Source organism: Venturia canescens, chromosome 11 (assembly GCF_019457755.1).
Source record: "Venturia canescens isolate UGA chromosome 11, ASM1945775v1, whole genome shotgun sequence".
Taxonomy (NCBI): domain Eukaryota; kingdom Metazoa; phylum Arthropoda; class Insecta; order Hymenoptera; family Ichneumonidae; genus Venturia; species Venturia canescens.
The window spans coordinates 15,719,676-15,736,035 of NC_057431.1; the positions used below are offsets into that span (position 1 = coordinate 15,719,676).

A 16,360-nucleotide genomic window follows, 5' to 3' on the forward strand; every position below is an offset into this window, starting at 1 on the left:
GTTATCAAAGTGTATCTCAAAGCCTGGCTTCTTTGTCAAAATCCTATGATAGCCCCGAGAATGGATTTGCAATTATTAAAAGATCTTGTCCAATACAAACAACAAAATAAAAAGTTAGCTTCCGTTTATAACGCTTATAAGAAATAATCAACTGTGAGGATTTTGGTAGACCTTACCTCTCCTTGATACATATCCTTGCTCATCGCCATGAACACCTGTTTCCTTGTCATGGTCGTGATCGAATTTGTCACCCTCGTAACCATTCGTCTCCAGTCTCGTATACACAACCCCATTCGGTGTGAAACAAGCACACTTTTTCGACGCTCTGATTGATTGAATCGGTGGAAACTTAAGCGGCAGCGGGGAAGAATATCGGCACTTGTGTCGCCGCCATCGGTTTCCTTCTCGCTCGCATCGCCATTTTTGACCCGACACGCAATTAGCCTGGGCTTCTGATTTTGAACACTCCAATGCCAAACGTTCATGTTTCGAGCCAAGAGATCGGTGGAATAGCGGATTCAACCCGTTATCTAGATGACGATCTCGACCTTGATATAAAAATATATATCTCTATCAATATAAGGATAATAAAAACAGATCCATTCGTAGATAGCATTCGGTATGCAGTCGGTGCATGGCTTCGGAAATCTTATAATAAGAAGCATTAATTTGTTGTTCGTGTATGACTTTCTTGAAACAGCTGTATGTAGAGTATTATGGTTTCTCAAAAAAGGCTATCTCCTTTTGAAGTAAAACTTCTATATAGGCGTGCTAGGCTTGGGGAGGGAATTGGTGAAAGTGTTACGGAAGTGTTATGGCAGCATTGCTGAAGCCTGACAAAGAGTTTGATCGGACATTAATAGACTAGGTAGAGTCTCGGGACAAATATAGTGAAAGTCCTGTCGTTTGCTGGCCCAAGGCTCGCTGAGGCCACACTTTCTCTGAATAAACAGATTCACGGTGATGGGGGTAAAATTGGCATGTCATTTTCTAGAATTACGGAGTCCAAGAGATGTTTCGTAAACTGAAAATTTGTTTGGACACTAATTTTTAAAATCTTTTTCGAATGAGCCCAAAACCAACACGATCAGTGGCGTAGTTGCTGAAAAAAAAACTTTGCACAGATGAAAAATATATTGAAACGTATTTAATGTTTTGTTTCTTTTATTATTAAGGATTCAAGACACGAAAGAGGGTGTGAATTAATTTTAGACCATGTTTGATGGTTTGTCGCATAAAAATTATACAAAGAATTTTATTCAGTAACTTATCAACTCATACAAATGTGTGAAATAAAGAAAAATGTATATATAGTTGTGTTTTTGAATTATTTGTCTTTTGAAAATAATCAGAAATTTATTTGGTTACTTCGCCGCGTTTGTGGTCACAAAAAGAAATTCCGATATTATCGATATCAAATTTTGTCAATGATAATACTTTTATCATGATTGTACTCTCGGGTTTTTTGACAGGATGTGTGACGTGACATTTAGAGCCACGCTACTCGTACGGTTCCGTGTCAACCAGTGGACCGGATTTATGGTCCTACTTGACCGACGCACGCCGACTCACGGGGCTGAACCGATCGGAGGCTCAACTGGCGTACCACTTAAGTATTTTTAGTTGCCTTATTTGCTTTGTTTCTGCGGCAAAACTTGTGTAATTTCATCGCGTCACTCGCGAAAATTTGTGAACGTGGTTGAGAGCGTGACGTGGGAGGAGACTGAGAGAGATCAAGCCTAGTAATTAAACCGTATCATTTTGTAACGTTTTCTATTATTACACGACTGCACCTTTTGCCCCGCGATATTGCCTTTCGCGGGGGAAAACGCGCCAATGTCTCAGCACTATTCGTAAAAATATCTTTTTTTTTGGGTAAATCGCGCGCTCGAGTGCGGATCCGTATTCCGGATTTCTTCATCGAAATCTGTGAATGGGTGTCAAGGACTAGCACCGGAAAAAGGCCCAGTGTTAGTGGCCGCCCGCTAGTCTGTAGCAATCAAGAGTTGCAACCCCACCATCGTATCCTTGGGAACCGCGGTCCGATTCACATCGGCGCCTCGTCTAATGGAGTTCGGGTTCGTTTTCGAGTTGGAGGTGCTGAATTTCCTGGTGGTTTAAGAGTGGGCCGATCGTGGATTCAGGGACGCTTGGATTCATGGGGGATGCCTCCCCTCTTTCCGGAGACGAACGCCGAATGACCCTAGAGGAAGGCGACCAAGGAACGATTATTTGGAAAAACCTGTACTAGAGCGTGCGAATCGAGAACCGTATCAGCCACATCGATCCTCGTTCGCTGGATCGGAGTGGGGATAACATTCCACCTTAATACGCGAAAAACTCCGAAATACCACGGGAATCGTGAGAGTAAGAGAGACGGAAAATAGTCCAGTGCTGGGACACGGGCGCGTGGCCCTTCGTGGGGGGTAATGAGTGCCGGAGATAGCGCAAATTCGGGAGCTCTTGCCTACGAACGATGCGAGGGATTACCAGTCTACGATCGATAATCGGTGCCGTTCGTCAAAGTGTAAGTGCCTTCTTGGATTACCTTGCCGGTCTTGGCTGATTCAAAGGAACTTTCAGTGAGTTCGTTCTTCTTTTTCTCCAGTATCGCGTTCGACCCCGTGATCCCCCAATTATTTGGCGTTCCTTTTGGATTATTTTGGAGTTTATTAGATTTTTTTTTGACGAATTACGCGGCCGTGTTCTGTTAATATTTGTGATATGGAATTTTATATCTTCAAAATGCAATGGACACCTCTAAAGTTTAAGAACGATATGAAAGGACATATATAGTGAGTATTTCTACTTCATGTTTGCAATTGGCATTATGCGTTGAAAAATTCATGTCTGTGAGGCTACGCCTGATCATTTTTTTAGTCTGCGTCTAACCATGGAGCCATACGAAATTACACAATTTTGCTTAGTTTAACATACAGCATATCTCATACATTTTTCTTGAATGTGAAATAATAAGTTTCGAAAATGTGGTTTAGGTAATTTTGGAGTATTTTTCCCCGTAGTATCAACTCGTCAACCCGTCAATCGAACTCCCAGCTCTCGCGCGATCTAGCGCGCGCGCGCGATCGCCAAGTTCTCACCTTCTCTGCTACGTGACTGCTCAGCTCAAGCATTCTCGTTCAGTTCACTAAGCCGCTGAAGGGTGGCGCTTCAACAATCAGATTCGCGTCAGCCCTAGGTTCCGCTGGAGAGAATAAATGCGGCACGGCTCGAACCCAAGATCGGATCAAAATCGAACCCTCTCTGGGCTATAATACTACCAGTATTACACCAAGAGATTACCCATTCCCTCGCTAGTTCGAGCAGTACCAGTCACAACGGCGGCCTCATCAGTCGAGCCTGAACCTCCAGCGTGGAAGCTCGTCCCGATCACTGGGCTGAAGTTTCGTCTCACTCGGTCACCAAGAGCGACGCTGCATCCGTACGACAACCGGCTGCGCCGCTGGACCTCGCCAACGTACGGAGGAACGCTCCTCTGCATCTCTCCATTGCCAGACTCTCCACGAGAGTCAAACACCATCGGCACGCAAACCGGGCCTACCTGCAGAGTCCACAGAGGAATCTAAGCGGACCTCAGCTCCGACAGAGATTGGGAGCCTACTCCAGCTACAACCAGAGCTCCACCCCGAACTCCACGATTACATGGGCCAGAGCCTCTCGCGCCGATCAACGACGACGAAGAGTAGGGCACTCCACCCTGCCCAATCCCAGCTATCTCCCTTGAAGGATCTAGGTGGCGAGTAACGAAAACCTTCCCCCCTTTACTGTGGCGAAAAAGCCTTGCTGTAATCGAGCAACTCGATCGAAATAATAACTTATTAAATTAATGAGGTGTTCCACTTCCATGAAATTTGATTAAAACACAGATTGATCTCATTCACCAGAGCTCCAAGCACTCTCTCGAATTATCGCTCATCAGCTGACTACCTACGCTTAAGGAATTCCACTAACGACAACCATCATCGCTCGTTCCGCATTGCTATTGATATAAACAAAGATCTTATGACGAAAAAAATGCAGAACAACATGTTCTGCGCAATTTTGAGAAAAAGTGCGAGAAAAAAATTTGCAAATTTTTATGCTTTTTTATCAATTCCACGAGCGTAGATTTTTTTTTTTCAACTAAGCCATGGTATTGACTGGATAGCTGGTTTATTCAGCTTTAATTTGCTTTTTTTAAAATTTGGGTACCATTTTTTGCTGAGATATTGAACTTTGAATCAAGAACTCTTTTGACTTTGATCGACGATATCTCGGCATCCAATGGTCGCACAGGAAATTCAAGAGCAGTTCCGAAAACTGGAATGAATGTCCTACAAGGTTCCGTTGCGATCTTGAAGATCAATTTTTTATTCCATCCTTGTCGTGAATTTAAAAAAATAGGAAAAAAAGGGTAATTTATCGTTTTTGAGAAGCCCTCAATATTGGAAGCCTTAAGAAAAAAAATCAATTTTCATCAAAAACTTTCGGAATTTTTTTTTTGTATATTTCAACCATATTTATGGGAAAAATGTAGAAAAAACTTAGAAATTTTTTTTTTCATTTTTGTCACGATCATGACTCGTTGAACGTAAAAAACGTGACCCTTAAATTTGTTTAATGTTTGACCGGTTGCAACGAAGAAACGATTGGTTAGATTGAAATGTAACTTCGCAGGGTTTTTGGGGGTATATTCAGCTGTAAATGGCATACTCAACATCAGCCATTGCATGATTATATGAAATTTGGCTATTGACTTTCTGAAAAACCATAAATTACCTTTCTTCCTATTTTTTTTTAATTCACGACAAGGATGAAAGAAAAATTTCATCTTCAAGATCGCAACGAAACCTTGTAGGACATTCATTCCAGTTTTCAGAAGTGCCCTTGCATTTCATGTTCGACCATTGGTTGCCGAGATATCGTCGATCAAAGACAAAAGAGTTCTTGTTAATTCAAAGTTCAGCATATCAGCAAAAAATCGTCCTACCCGAGTTTTTAAAAAAGTAAATTGAAGCTGAATAAACTAGCTATCCGGTCCATACCATGGCTCAGTTGAAAAAAATAAATCTACGCTTGTGAGATTGATATAAAAGCATAAAAATTTGCTGGTTTTTTCTCGCACTTTTTCTCAAAATTGCGCAGGACATGTAGCTCTGCATTTTTTTCGTCATAAGATCTTGGAAATGAGAAACTTAAAGCTTCAAATTGCGTTTTTTTTAGACCTCGATACGACCATTTTTCACTGAAATACAACATTTTGAAAAATCACTAAAAATTCGGAAAAATCTTTTGATTCGTTAATTTTGTCTGTTAGTGTAGTATGGAAGACCTTATTATTTGATCTGGATATTGTATACTAATATAAAATAGCTTTGGAAAGTAGGAAAAAAAAATTGACACATAAACCAAATTTGAAAAACCGAAATTTCTCCAATCATGCAGAAAAATTAATATTTGAATCCAAGTTCATGCTTACAGGCACGTGTTCCTCTTACCGGACATAGCTGCGGCTTTGCGTAGATTTTTTTTTTATCATTTGGAATCGTTTTGGGGGGCGGCGCGATCAATTTTTTTTACCCATATTAAGGGCCACCCTAATATGTATTTATAAATAATAAAAATGATAGAAGAATTATAGAATATGGATATGGATTATTAATGATAAATAATAAAAAAATAATAAAAAATGCTACAAAAAGTCAGCGGTGGCCTATTTGTGAATGGCATAAGAATTTATGTTTTGAAAATACAATGCATATGTTAAAAAATGAGCAAATCTGTTGGTCTTGACACACTTCATACTTTTCTTTTCTCCGGTTCGACCTTGTGGTGGGTACATGGAGAGTTCAAAAATTTTGTACATCGACATGTCTGCATCAACTTTCTATCTCTGGATATAGTAAAAAGAATGCTTCAAAAAGTCATTGAAAGCCTATTATTCAATAAAATAAAAATTTCTAGCTTCTGAATCCAATTTATGAGGGATTCAGATCTACCTCATAACCGATTATATCAAAATACTACTTAAAGGTACTCGATGTGAATTATTTCAGGTTTTTAACTTCATAATTTTAGAAAATACTTTTTTTTTCAAATGAATATATCTCGGAAACTTGGAGTGTCTGAAAAGAAATGTTTTCACATAAAAGTTGTAGTTTCGTGTTAGCTTTCGAGCGGACGACTCGAAATAATTTTTACGTTCTGGTAACGATGATTTTTGATGAAAACAGGAGTCAATTATTTTTTTATTCAGAAACAGCCATTTTTTTCTGGCTGAAAAAATTACAAAGTTTTCCAATATGTTGGACTATATCGCAAAACAATCGCCAGAGTTGCACGGATTGAAGTGCTAGGGTAAAAAAAATAAAATCACAAAAATTACTTTTTTTTATTCATAAGTGGTACGGATAGAGGTACCGGTATAAAAAAATTAATTTGTGTGATTTAATTTTTCTTACCCTAGAACCTCGATCTGTGCCACTTTGGCAATTGTTTTGCGATATCGTCAAACAAATTGAAAAACTGTGTAATTTTTTCAGCCAGAAAAAAATGGCTGTTTCTGAATAAAAAAATAATTCTGTCCTCTTTCAGTAAAAAATCATCGTTACCAGAACGTAGAAATTATTTCGAGTCGTCCGCTCGAAAGCTAACACGAAACTACAACTTTTATGTGAAAACATTTTTTTCAGTTACTTCGAGTTTCCGAGATATATTCGTTTGAAAAAAAACGGAATTTTCTGAAATTATGAATTTAAATTCTGAAAAATTTCACATGGAGTGCTTTGATAAAACCAGTTATGAAGTAGATCTGAGATGGTCGAAAAAAATTTTCCGGTTCGACAGAGAATCTCTCGTATACAATATCTGAAAATTGTCAATTTTGATGGAAGTCCATCAGTGTCATATTTTTTTTCTGTCAAATTTTGAGGAAAATCAACGAAAACATTTGTTTTATTAAAAACCTTTCATAACTTTTTTATTCACAATGATTTCATCAAAAAAATTCAAAACAAAATTATTTATAAATAAGGCGGAAAAATTCTCCAATGACACGAAATATTCATAAACCTTATGGAAAATAATTTTAATCTCACAAAATCGTGGAAACATTCGAAATTGTTGAAAAATTAAGGGAATCATTTGAAACATTCGGAAAATATTGAACCGTTATAAATTGCACAAAACTCGACGAAAATCATTAAAGAAATTTTTTTTAACATTACATAACAATATTCAAAAACTTTTAAAAACGTTATTGGAAGATATTTTGTATCGTTTAGAACTACCACAGAAAAAAGATTTGATGCCAAACCATAAAAATTCCCTCTCGGGAAAGAAAATTAATGATCGCTCGTTTTTGCATTAAACCTCAAAAAATGTAAACAAAAATTCTCAAACCTCTCAATAAAAACGATTTCAACCATGAAAAAATATCACATATATTACAATCCCACAGTATTAATGGAGAATATTATCCAGTGGATAACACTGGATATTAGTGGATAATAATATTATCCACTATTATCCACTAATACAGGGTGTCCCATTTTAATCTTACACCTGACTTTTCTCGGAAAATATTGCTCGGATCAAATATTGTGTGGAACAAAACTTTTAGGGGTTGAAGGGGGACGTTTGATAAAAATTGGTTTGTGGATCCAAAATTCAAAATGGCGGCGTTAGAATGGCCGACATGTTTTTTTCGAATGGAAACAACTTTTTTTCATCACCAAAAAATTTTTCAGCGCAAAACCAACAACTTTTGTTGTAAAAATTTTTTGATTAAGTTGATATTTTTTAAGTGAGAACATCATTTTCAACTATTTTAGAGGTATCCAGGATGCACCGCGAAGAGATCTTTAACGTAACAAGTGCAAGTGCGTTTGCGTGTGCATCTGCATATGCGTGCATACGTGGAGGGGCATGTGTGTGTGTGTTTTTCATTTTCATTTTATTTTTCAACTTTTTTTAAAAAAAGGGGCATGCAATGGCTTTATGCCCATAGGTACGAGCTCATAAGGATTAGGTCTCTGCGGTTCGTCACTACCGCAGTATTTTCGGACTCCAAACGCTCCTTGTGAGTGTACTCTGATCCCTCCCTAGAAATGTTCAAAGATCCCTCCATTCATGTTTAAACATGCCTGAACTCTTCTCTCAAAACCATCAACTGTGCGTAGGAGAACATCTCTCGGGATCGCACGGCAGGCAGCTCTTATCCGCTCCTTCATGTTCTCTCGTGTTGTTGGAGCTTGACGGTAGACAGCGTCTTTTAAGTACCCCCACAAAAAGAAATCAGGAGACGTAAGATCTGGTGACCTTGGAGGCCAATTTACAGGACCGTCTCGACCAATCCACCGTTGACCAAATGTTGTATCCAGATGATTTCGAACAACATGAGCCCAGTGAGCGGGTGCACCGTCTTGCTGAAACCACATCTGTTGACGTGTTTCCAAATACAGATCTTCTAGCAAAAGAGGCAGTTCATTTTGTAGAAAATCAAGGTAACGGACAGAGTTCACATTTCCCTCGAAAAAATGGGGACCTATTAATTGCCCGTTCACAATACCACACCATACGTTCAAACTCCATCGATGCTGGTGGTCGATCTGTCTCAACCAATGTGGATTCTGATCACACCAATACCGAAAGTTCCATCGGTTCACTTGACCATGGTTGTTGAAAGTGGATTCATCACTGAACACAACGTATCGAAAAAAGTCCCTGGATCGCTCGATTTGTCTCAACGCCCACCGACAAAACGCCACCCTTCGCAACGGATCTGGATTAGGAGTATCTTGGTGGAATTGTAGTCGGTACGGGTGAAGTTTCGCACCTCTCAATACACGGTGCACTGTCGATTTGGGAAACCCCAGTCGTTCTGAGATCACTTTGGCACTCAAATGAGGATCAATTGCTATCATGGCTAAAATAGCCATGTTTCGGGCTTCATGCAATCCACCAAAATTATTGACGTTTGGGAAATGTCGACGGTGGCGGATCATCCGACCTGCCCTCGCTCGCTGCTCAAGGGTTCGGATTGTCTGCTGTGATGGGTGACGACGATCAAGATATTCACGTCGATACAAATTTTCAGCTCGGAAGTAATTGCCCCGACACCTCCTTAAAAGGAGCATATCAATGATTTCGTTGGGACTGAAATCAGCCATTGTTGCTAATTTTCAGAATTTTCCTCTAATTTAAGAACTTTTAAAAATTTCGAAAATCAAGAATTTTTCTCTGATTTCAGAACCTTCACAAATTTTCGATTTCGTTTCTTGCTAATGGCTGCGGAGTCAGAAGATAAACATTTCAATTAATTTTTCATCCGTGGGCGATCACAATGACTTCTAAAATAAAAAATTCTTCTCTGATTTAAAACTCTAAAGTAAGAGAACTACGCAAAGTCAGACTACGTCAGTACTACCAATGATGTTTTCTTTAATCTCTTACAAAATGAACTTACCTTTAATCGTAAGCGAGGCTTACGTTTAAAGATAAGTTCACGTAAGCGAGACTTACGCCTACTTTTGAGTTGTAAATCACAGAAGATTTTTTTCCGTTACCTTGATTTTCTACAAAATGAACTGCCTCTTTTGCTAGAAGATCTGGATTTGGAAACACGTCAACAGATGTGGTTTCAGCAAGACGGTGCACCCGCTCACTGGGTTCATGTTGTTCGAAATCATCTGGATACAACATTTGGTCAACGGTGGATTGGTCGAGACGGTCCTGTAAATTGGCCTCTAAGGTCACCAGATCTTACGTCTCCTGATTTCTTTTTGTGGGGGTACTTAAAAGACGCTGTCTACCGTCAAGCTCCAGCAACACGAGAGAACATGAAGGAGTGGATAAGAGCTGCCTGCCATGCGATCCCGAGAGATGTTCTCCTACGCACAGTTGATGGTTTTGAGAGAAGAGTTCAGGCATGTTTAAACATGAATGGAGGGATCTTTGAACATTTCTAGGGAGGGATCAGAGTACACTCACAAGGAGGGTTTGAAGTCCGAAAATACTGCGGTAGTGACGAATCGCAGAGACCTAATCCTTGTGAGCTCGTACCTATGGGCATAAAGGTATTGCATGCCCCTTTTTTTAAAAAAAGTTGAAAAATAAAATGAAAATAAAAAGCACACACACATGCACCTCCACGTATGCACGCATATGCAGACGCACACGCAAACGCACCTGCACTTGGTACGTTAAAGATCTCTTCGCGGTGCATCCTGGATACCTCTAAAATAGTTGAGAATGATGTTCTCACTCAAAAAATATCAACTTGATCAAAAAATTTTTCCAACAAAAGTTGTTGGTTTTGCGCTGAAAAATTTTTTGGTGATGAAAAAAAGTTATGTTTCCATTCGAAAAAAACATGTCGGCCATTCTAACGCCGCCATTTTGAATTTTGGATCCATAAACCAATTTTTATCAAACGTCCCCCTTCAACCGCTAAAAGTTTTGTTGCACACAATATTTGATCCGAGCAATATTTTCCGAGAAAAGTCAGGTGTAAGATTAAAATGGGACACCCTGTATAACCTATGTACACATGATATATAACCACGCCACTGACAATATATTCGCACTGGACAATATTTCTCGTATTCTGGTTTAATTGAAGGATTATTTCAGTTAATACTTATTTCCAATCGAACGAAATGATGAAATCTTGAAAAGTTTCGTTGACATATGCATCGCGCATTTTTTATATTCTTTTTCACACACACATCACAGACTACATTTACGCGGCCGCTTTGATACCGGTTTAATATATCACAAATAACAAAATAAATAGTAATACACACTTCTTTAGATGACGAAAATTATTTTTTTATTGATCCCGCACGCACTTCGCAATGTCGAAACTCTGTTCATACGATCAAAAACTGATACATGGTTTGTACATATTATATGTATATCAATCGAATTTATGACTGCTGTTACCAGCTGTGCTGCGCCATGTGCTACGTTCTGAAGTTGACGTCAGATTTCCAATCATCAACAACTAATTTCAACAACCAATCACAACATCTAAAAGTGGATGTCGTCAGATTAAACCAATCAGAAACTCGAGAGCATCAAAGAAGTGCATTTGATGGTGTTTATAAATACAGACGCATGAATTATTGAATGTGTTGGTAACTTTTGCAAAATCTTAAGCCCGTACAAAGTTTTTTCTCAGCAATTCCGCCACCGATCATGCTGATTTTGGGTGGAATCGAAAGAGAATTTATTAATTAATCTTCAGTTCAATTTTCACAGCCTCAGATGACTCATAACTTCAGTAATTCAACAAAATAACTTGCCAATTTTACCCCCACCATGGCGAATCGTTTTATTTAGAGAAAGTATACTCGGCGAGAGCCTCGGGCCAGCAGACGACAGGGCTGTCAATGTACTTATCCCAAGACTCTACCGAGTCTCTTGATTTTTCGTCAAAATTGTACAGAAAATATTTCGTCACAAGTCTGTTCTTGGACTTCAGAAATTTTTTTCCTTGTACTCTAATATGTTTTGTCAATTAGGAACCCAAGAGCACGGTGGAAAGCGGGTTGGAGGCCGAGATATGATTTTGGCTTGTAACATCTGATTCGTCGAAAAAAGACCGATACCGCACAATCAGTATACTAGTGAAGAACATTATACACTAATGCTGTAGGAATGTAATATATTTGATATTTTCTTACGGTTCGAAATCATTTTCGTTGTGTGATTTAAGAAGTTTTGTTTACATTTTTTGTGGTATAATGCGAAAACGGGCGATCATCAATGTAATTGTCCAAATTTTTTTTCTCCGGGAGAGGATTTTTACGGCTTGGCTTGATATCAAATCTTTTTTCTGTGGTAGTTCTAAACCACAAAAAATATTCTTAAATAAGATTTTCTCAAGTTCTCCAATGTTTCTATTGTGATATTTAAAAATAATTCTCCTTTCTCCAATGATTTTCTTTAAGTTTTGTACAATTTATAACAGTTTGATATTCTTCGAATGTTTGAAGTGATATCCTCAATTTTTCAACCATTTCGAACGATTCTTAGCAAATTATTTTTCTAAATGTGTAATATCTCTCAAACTATCAATTGTATCGCTTACATTTATAAGACCTTTTTTGTAGGAAATTAAATTTCCTAAAAGTTCATTATTCACATTTTTTCTGTAGCTCTCGTTCTTAACGAGATAATGGCTAATCTCATGATAATATCAGGAAAAAATCAGGTTTAGCAAAGCGCAATTACTCACCAGTGTGAGTTACGCTTTCGCTGCAATGGGGACTTTTTTAGAGCGTTCAATTCTGAAGAAATCCTATTTGTGGTTGTGATGATACCATCAAATGCCGCAGAGTTATGAAAATTAAAGAAATAAAAATAAAAATTTACGTGTATGTTAAATAGGAAATCTTCAAAATTGAAAAAAAAGTACTTAGAATTAAAATTCAGAGCTCCCCTTTGGACAGGGTCTTTTTTTCAGCATAAAGAATAATATTTGGCTGCGGGAGTAAAGAAAAAAAAATGTTCGCTCAAAACGAATCACCCTAATGTCAATACACAGAATTTTCCAAATTTGCAAGTATTCGCTGCGATTTATTCATCTAAATTTTGGTACAGACAGAAAAAATTATCACCGATTCATAAAATTTATTATGCCAAAACTAAAAGGAAAAAAGACAGTGCACTTGAAAGTGAACAGAACGCATAATTGTTTCATGTATCTCATTCATATATTACAGTTGGAACCAAAAAGTGAAAAGATTGGCACAGCTACCGCTTCGCAGGAATATCAAAGTTCATAGGTATTCGCTGCGTACCAGTAATACAAACTTTGGTGCTATGGGGCAAAAAACTTTAAAATTACCCGAACCACATTTTTGAAACTTATTATGGCATATTCAATAAATAAAGTGACAGATATGCTGCATGTTGAAGTAAATCAAATAGTGTAATTTAGTATGTCTCCATGGTTATACACAGACAAAATATTTGAGCACATCCAGAAATGATCAGGCGTAGACTCACACACATGAATTTTTTAATCCATAATGCCAATCGTAAACATGGTCTGGAAATACTCAATATATGTGTCGCTTCATCATGTTGTCAAACTTAAGATGTGTTCATTGCATTTAGAAGATACAAATTTTGATATCACGAAAAATAAGCAACCAATGACTTATTGAAATGAATTTCCAAATTCATCATGCAACAATAACAGTGAATATTTATGTATTTACATGGCCCAAAGATTTTTTAAAACTCGTGTTTATAAACAAGCAATTGTTACGTCCAGAAGGGACGTGTCTGTTACATCCGTCTTGTTACGTCCGGAGGGCCGGGTCTTTCTCCGGATCCGCTGGTCCCTCGTGAAGACCCGGCCAGGGCACGCGTAGAAGAAGGCTCGACGCGCAGGCCGAATCAACTGTATATTTGAGCAGGTCTTCCGAATTTCATGCGACGAAGCATCGTTGGTTTGATGGTATCGAGGTCTACGACTCCTGGTTCGAGATTTTAGTTCTGCCGAGCATCGTCACATGGATCTCGGGGCGCCGACTGATTGGTCCTACCCCGGGATTTCCGATGACTCAAGAAACCGTCGGCGTAACACACGAAATTCACACTTGTATGTTGATGCAGCGAAGACGTCGAATCGCAAACTGAGCAAGCCGTTGGAAATGATGGCTTTCGAAAGACGTATCAGGCACTAACAGGTCGAGGTTACCTTTTACGTGCTCTGCTGAAGTCCAAGACCAGCTGTTTAGGAGTGATGTACTGCCTAGGTCGTCGACTTATGCTCGGATTCAGATTACAACTTGGAGCTCCTCATCGCTTTGAATGAACGGCAACACGAACTCGAAACGGATCCAGCAGCAACGCGTGCATGAGCGACGCATGATACATTCAGCGTGATTCCCTGCTCGTCGAGGGCCAAGATCTTGAATTCCGATGATAAAATTCCTCGTCACGATGTCGATGGACAGAAGCGTCATGCTCCTTTTGTTTTGGAGATCAGATGACGCCATGAACGATTTCATTCATACAACACTCATACTCAAATACAATTTTTAAATTAATTTAATTCTATCGACATCGTTTTTGGTTTTACGGTAGATGTCTATCCAATAAATCCATTTCAGAGGGGAAGGGTGCACTCGGTGGCACGCCTACTGTGCAAACGTTTCCATTAGATATTTTCCCATTTTTTTATTTTTTTAATTTTTTTTTCCTTTATGATAATATTTCCGTGAATTTGTCTATTTTATTTTTTTATTTTCTTTATATATTAGCTAATCATAGGCAGATTGCCTTATCTACATGTTTGCAAATCTTTCTCCAGTAGACGTCTAGAACGCTATTCCCGTCCGTATACGTAAGTACCGTGAAATCGATTATTAATTTTTCATTTTCTCGATTCTTCCGAAACGCAAAAAAAAAATAACAATAAGAAATAGTAATTCTTATTAAAAATCGAGAAATACCGCGCTTTTGCCAACTGGTCCGATATATCCAGTATTTTGGGAAGTAGCTTTATGCGCCGTAAATAGTCAGAGTTACCGTTCTCAATGTCCTCACCGTTTAATCCGACGGATCAGTGACTTTGCGAAACGGTGACGTGTCACATTTTATGTTGGCGTGAAGCGCCTGATTTTTATTGAAGTTGTAGCCTAGATCGCAAAAAAAAGGAAAAACTTTTGTTACTAAGCTCAGGAGCTTTTACTTGGTTACCGGAGACTCGATATTCCTTTTTCTTTTAACAGTTTCCGGCGAAATGATAGAATCGGTAACTAGGGTAACAAAGTTCCCTCCCTTTTTTTTTGTTTTATTTCGGGTTATTTGGACTGGCGGTACATGTCCAGCCGAATTTTGAAGTATTTGTAGAAAGTCTTCTAGAGGAGGAGACGTTCCGTCGAATTCGTGGATCAACATTACACAGGGAACATTACACGAGAGAGAAACATTCTGAAGCGAATTCAGGATACGGACACTCTCATTGACCATCGTATTTCATTGAATCGTTGAATCGTATTTCATTGAATCGTATTTGAAGAAATAACCCGAAATTAAGCAAACTGAAGGAACGGAAAGAAGCCTTGATAGTCAACGGGATAAATTTATGACATTTATATAAATTTTAAGACTTCAACAAATTCTAAATTTTAGAATTTGTGGTAATTTGAAAAATTTTGAATAATTTTAGAAATTTGAGCGATCCAATCACCACGAAGAGCGTGGTATAGGCAACGAGATCCCACCGCTGCCACCAATTGTTACGTCCAGAAGGGACGAACGTAATTGGGAAATTTACTTAGTTTTCGCTGCCACCAACCTACACAAAGTGTAGGATCTTTAAAATGTGAAATATTTAGTAGATATTTTGTTTGGTCTAAACGAAATTAAAATAATTGGATAATTATGGGAATAACCGAAATATTGCAATATTGAAGTGATTAAGTAATCAAAATAATTTAAGAGATAACGAAAGGGTGTCTATATGGTCCCGTACGGGCCCCGAAGCAGGAGATTGGGTCGCTCAAATAATTATTAACCGGGAAATCAGATTTATTGTCATGGAAATAGAAGGTTTGACGAGAACAGAAATAGATGTGAAAAGTATGCGAAAAGGAAAGATATAAAAAGGTTTACATCACACGAACGGGAACAATTCTCCCATTCCACTCCGCACACAATAACCGCGCCTTCGTTTGACGCGCGGTTCACACACACGCACAGAATTAACTTGGTTTTATGAAGAATAACAAATGACATAGAAAAAAGATTCAGAACCAGGAAAAAAATTCTATACAAATAATAAACGAAAAATTGAAAACTTCAAAAAAATTCAACAAAAATAAAAAACAATCGAAAAAATTCTGTAAAGAAAAATAAAAAATTTTCAAAAAAATTCATAAATATTGGACAAATTGAAAAATAAACTATCCAAGTTACATGCAGTATAAAAATGTATATCAATTGTTGGCCAAGTTTTTATTGATAATTTGAAATATTTATCGAACAAATCGGAAACTTTAATTGAAATTCATGATAATTATTTTCAAGAAAAAAGTTAATGAAAAAAAGTCATAACGGAAGTTACGTGCAGTACTAAAATGAATTATATCAATTCGAGGTCAAGTATTTATCAGTTATTTGAAATATAATCTCCGGCGACAAATGAGCGTTGAGAATCCTTGTCGGGCTCACAACGTTTTATCAAAATTACTAAAAAATTGATGGAAATAAAATCATTCAAAATTCACATGAAAGTCATTCGTTACTTCAACAAGGTACACACTTTAAAGAATCGATTCCCCTCCGACTTTCAGGATCCCCTGGTATTATTCACAACATTCAACTTCGATTGGATCGG

General features: G+C 38.0%; 1 protein-coding gene across 1 annotated transcript in view; it reads right to left on the reverse strand.

Moving 5' to 3' along the window:
- The window catches only part of LOC122418257 (extracellular sulfatase SULF-1 homolog), a 561,276-nt gene that overhangs the window by 313,581 nt on the left and 231,335 nt on the right, over positions 1-16,360 (reverse strand). Inside the window, exon 7 of the mRNA XM_043432385.1 lies at positions 177-548. Coding sequence (XP_043288320.1) covers positions 177-548 — 372 coding nt within the window. The remainder of the gene's footprint in view (positions 1-176; positions 549-16,360) is intronic.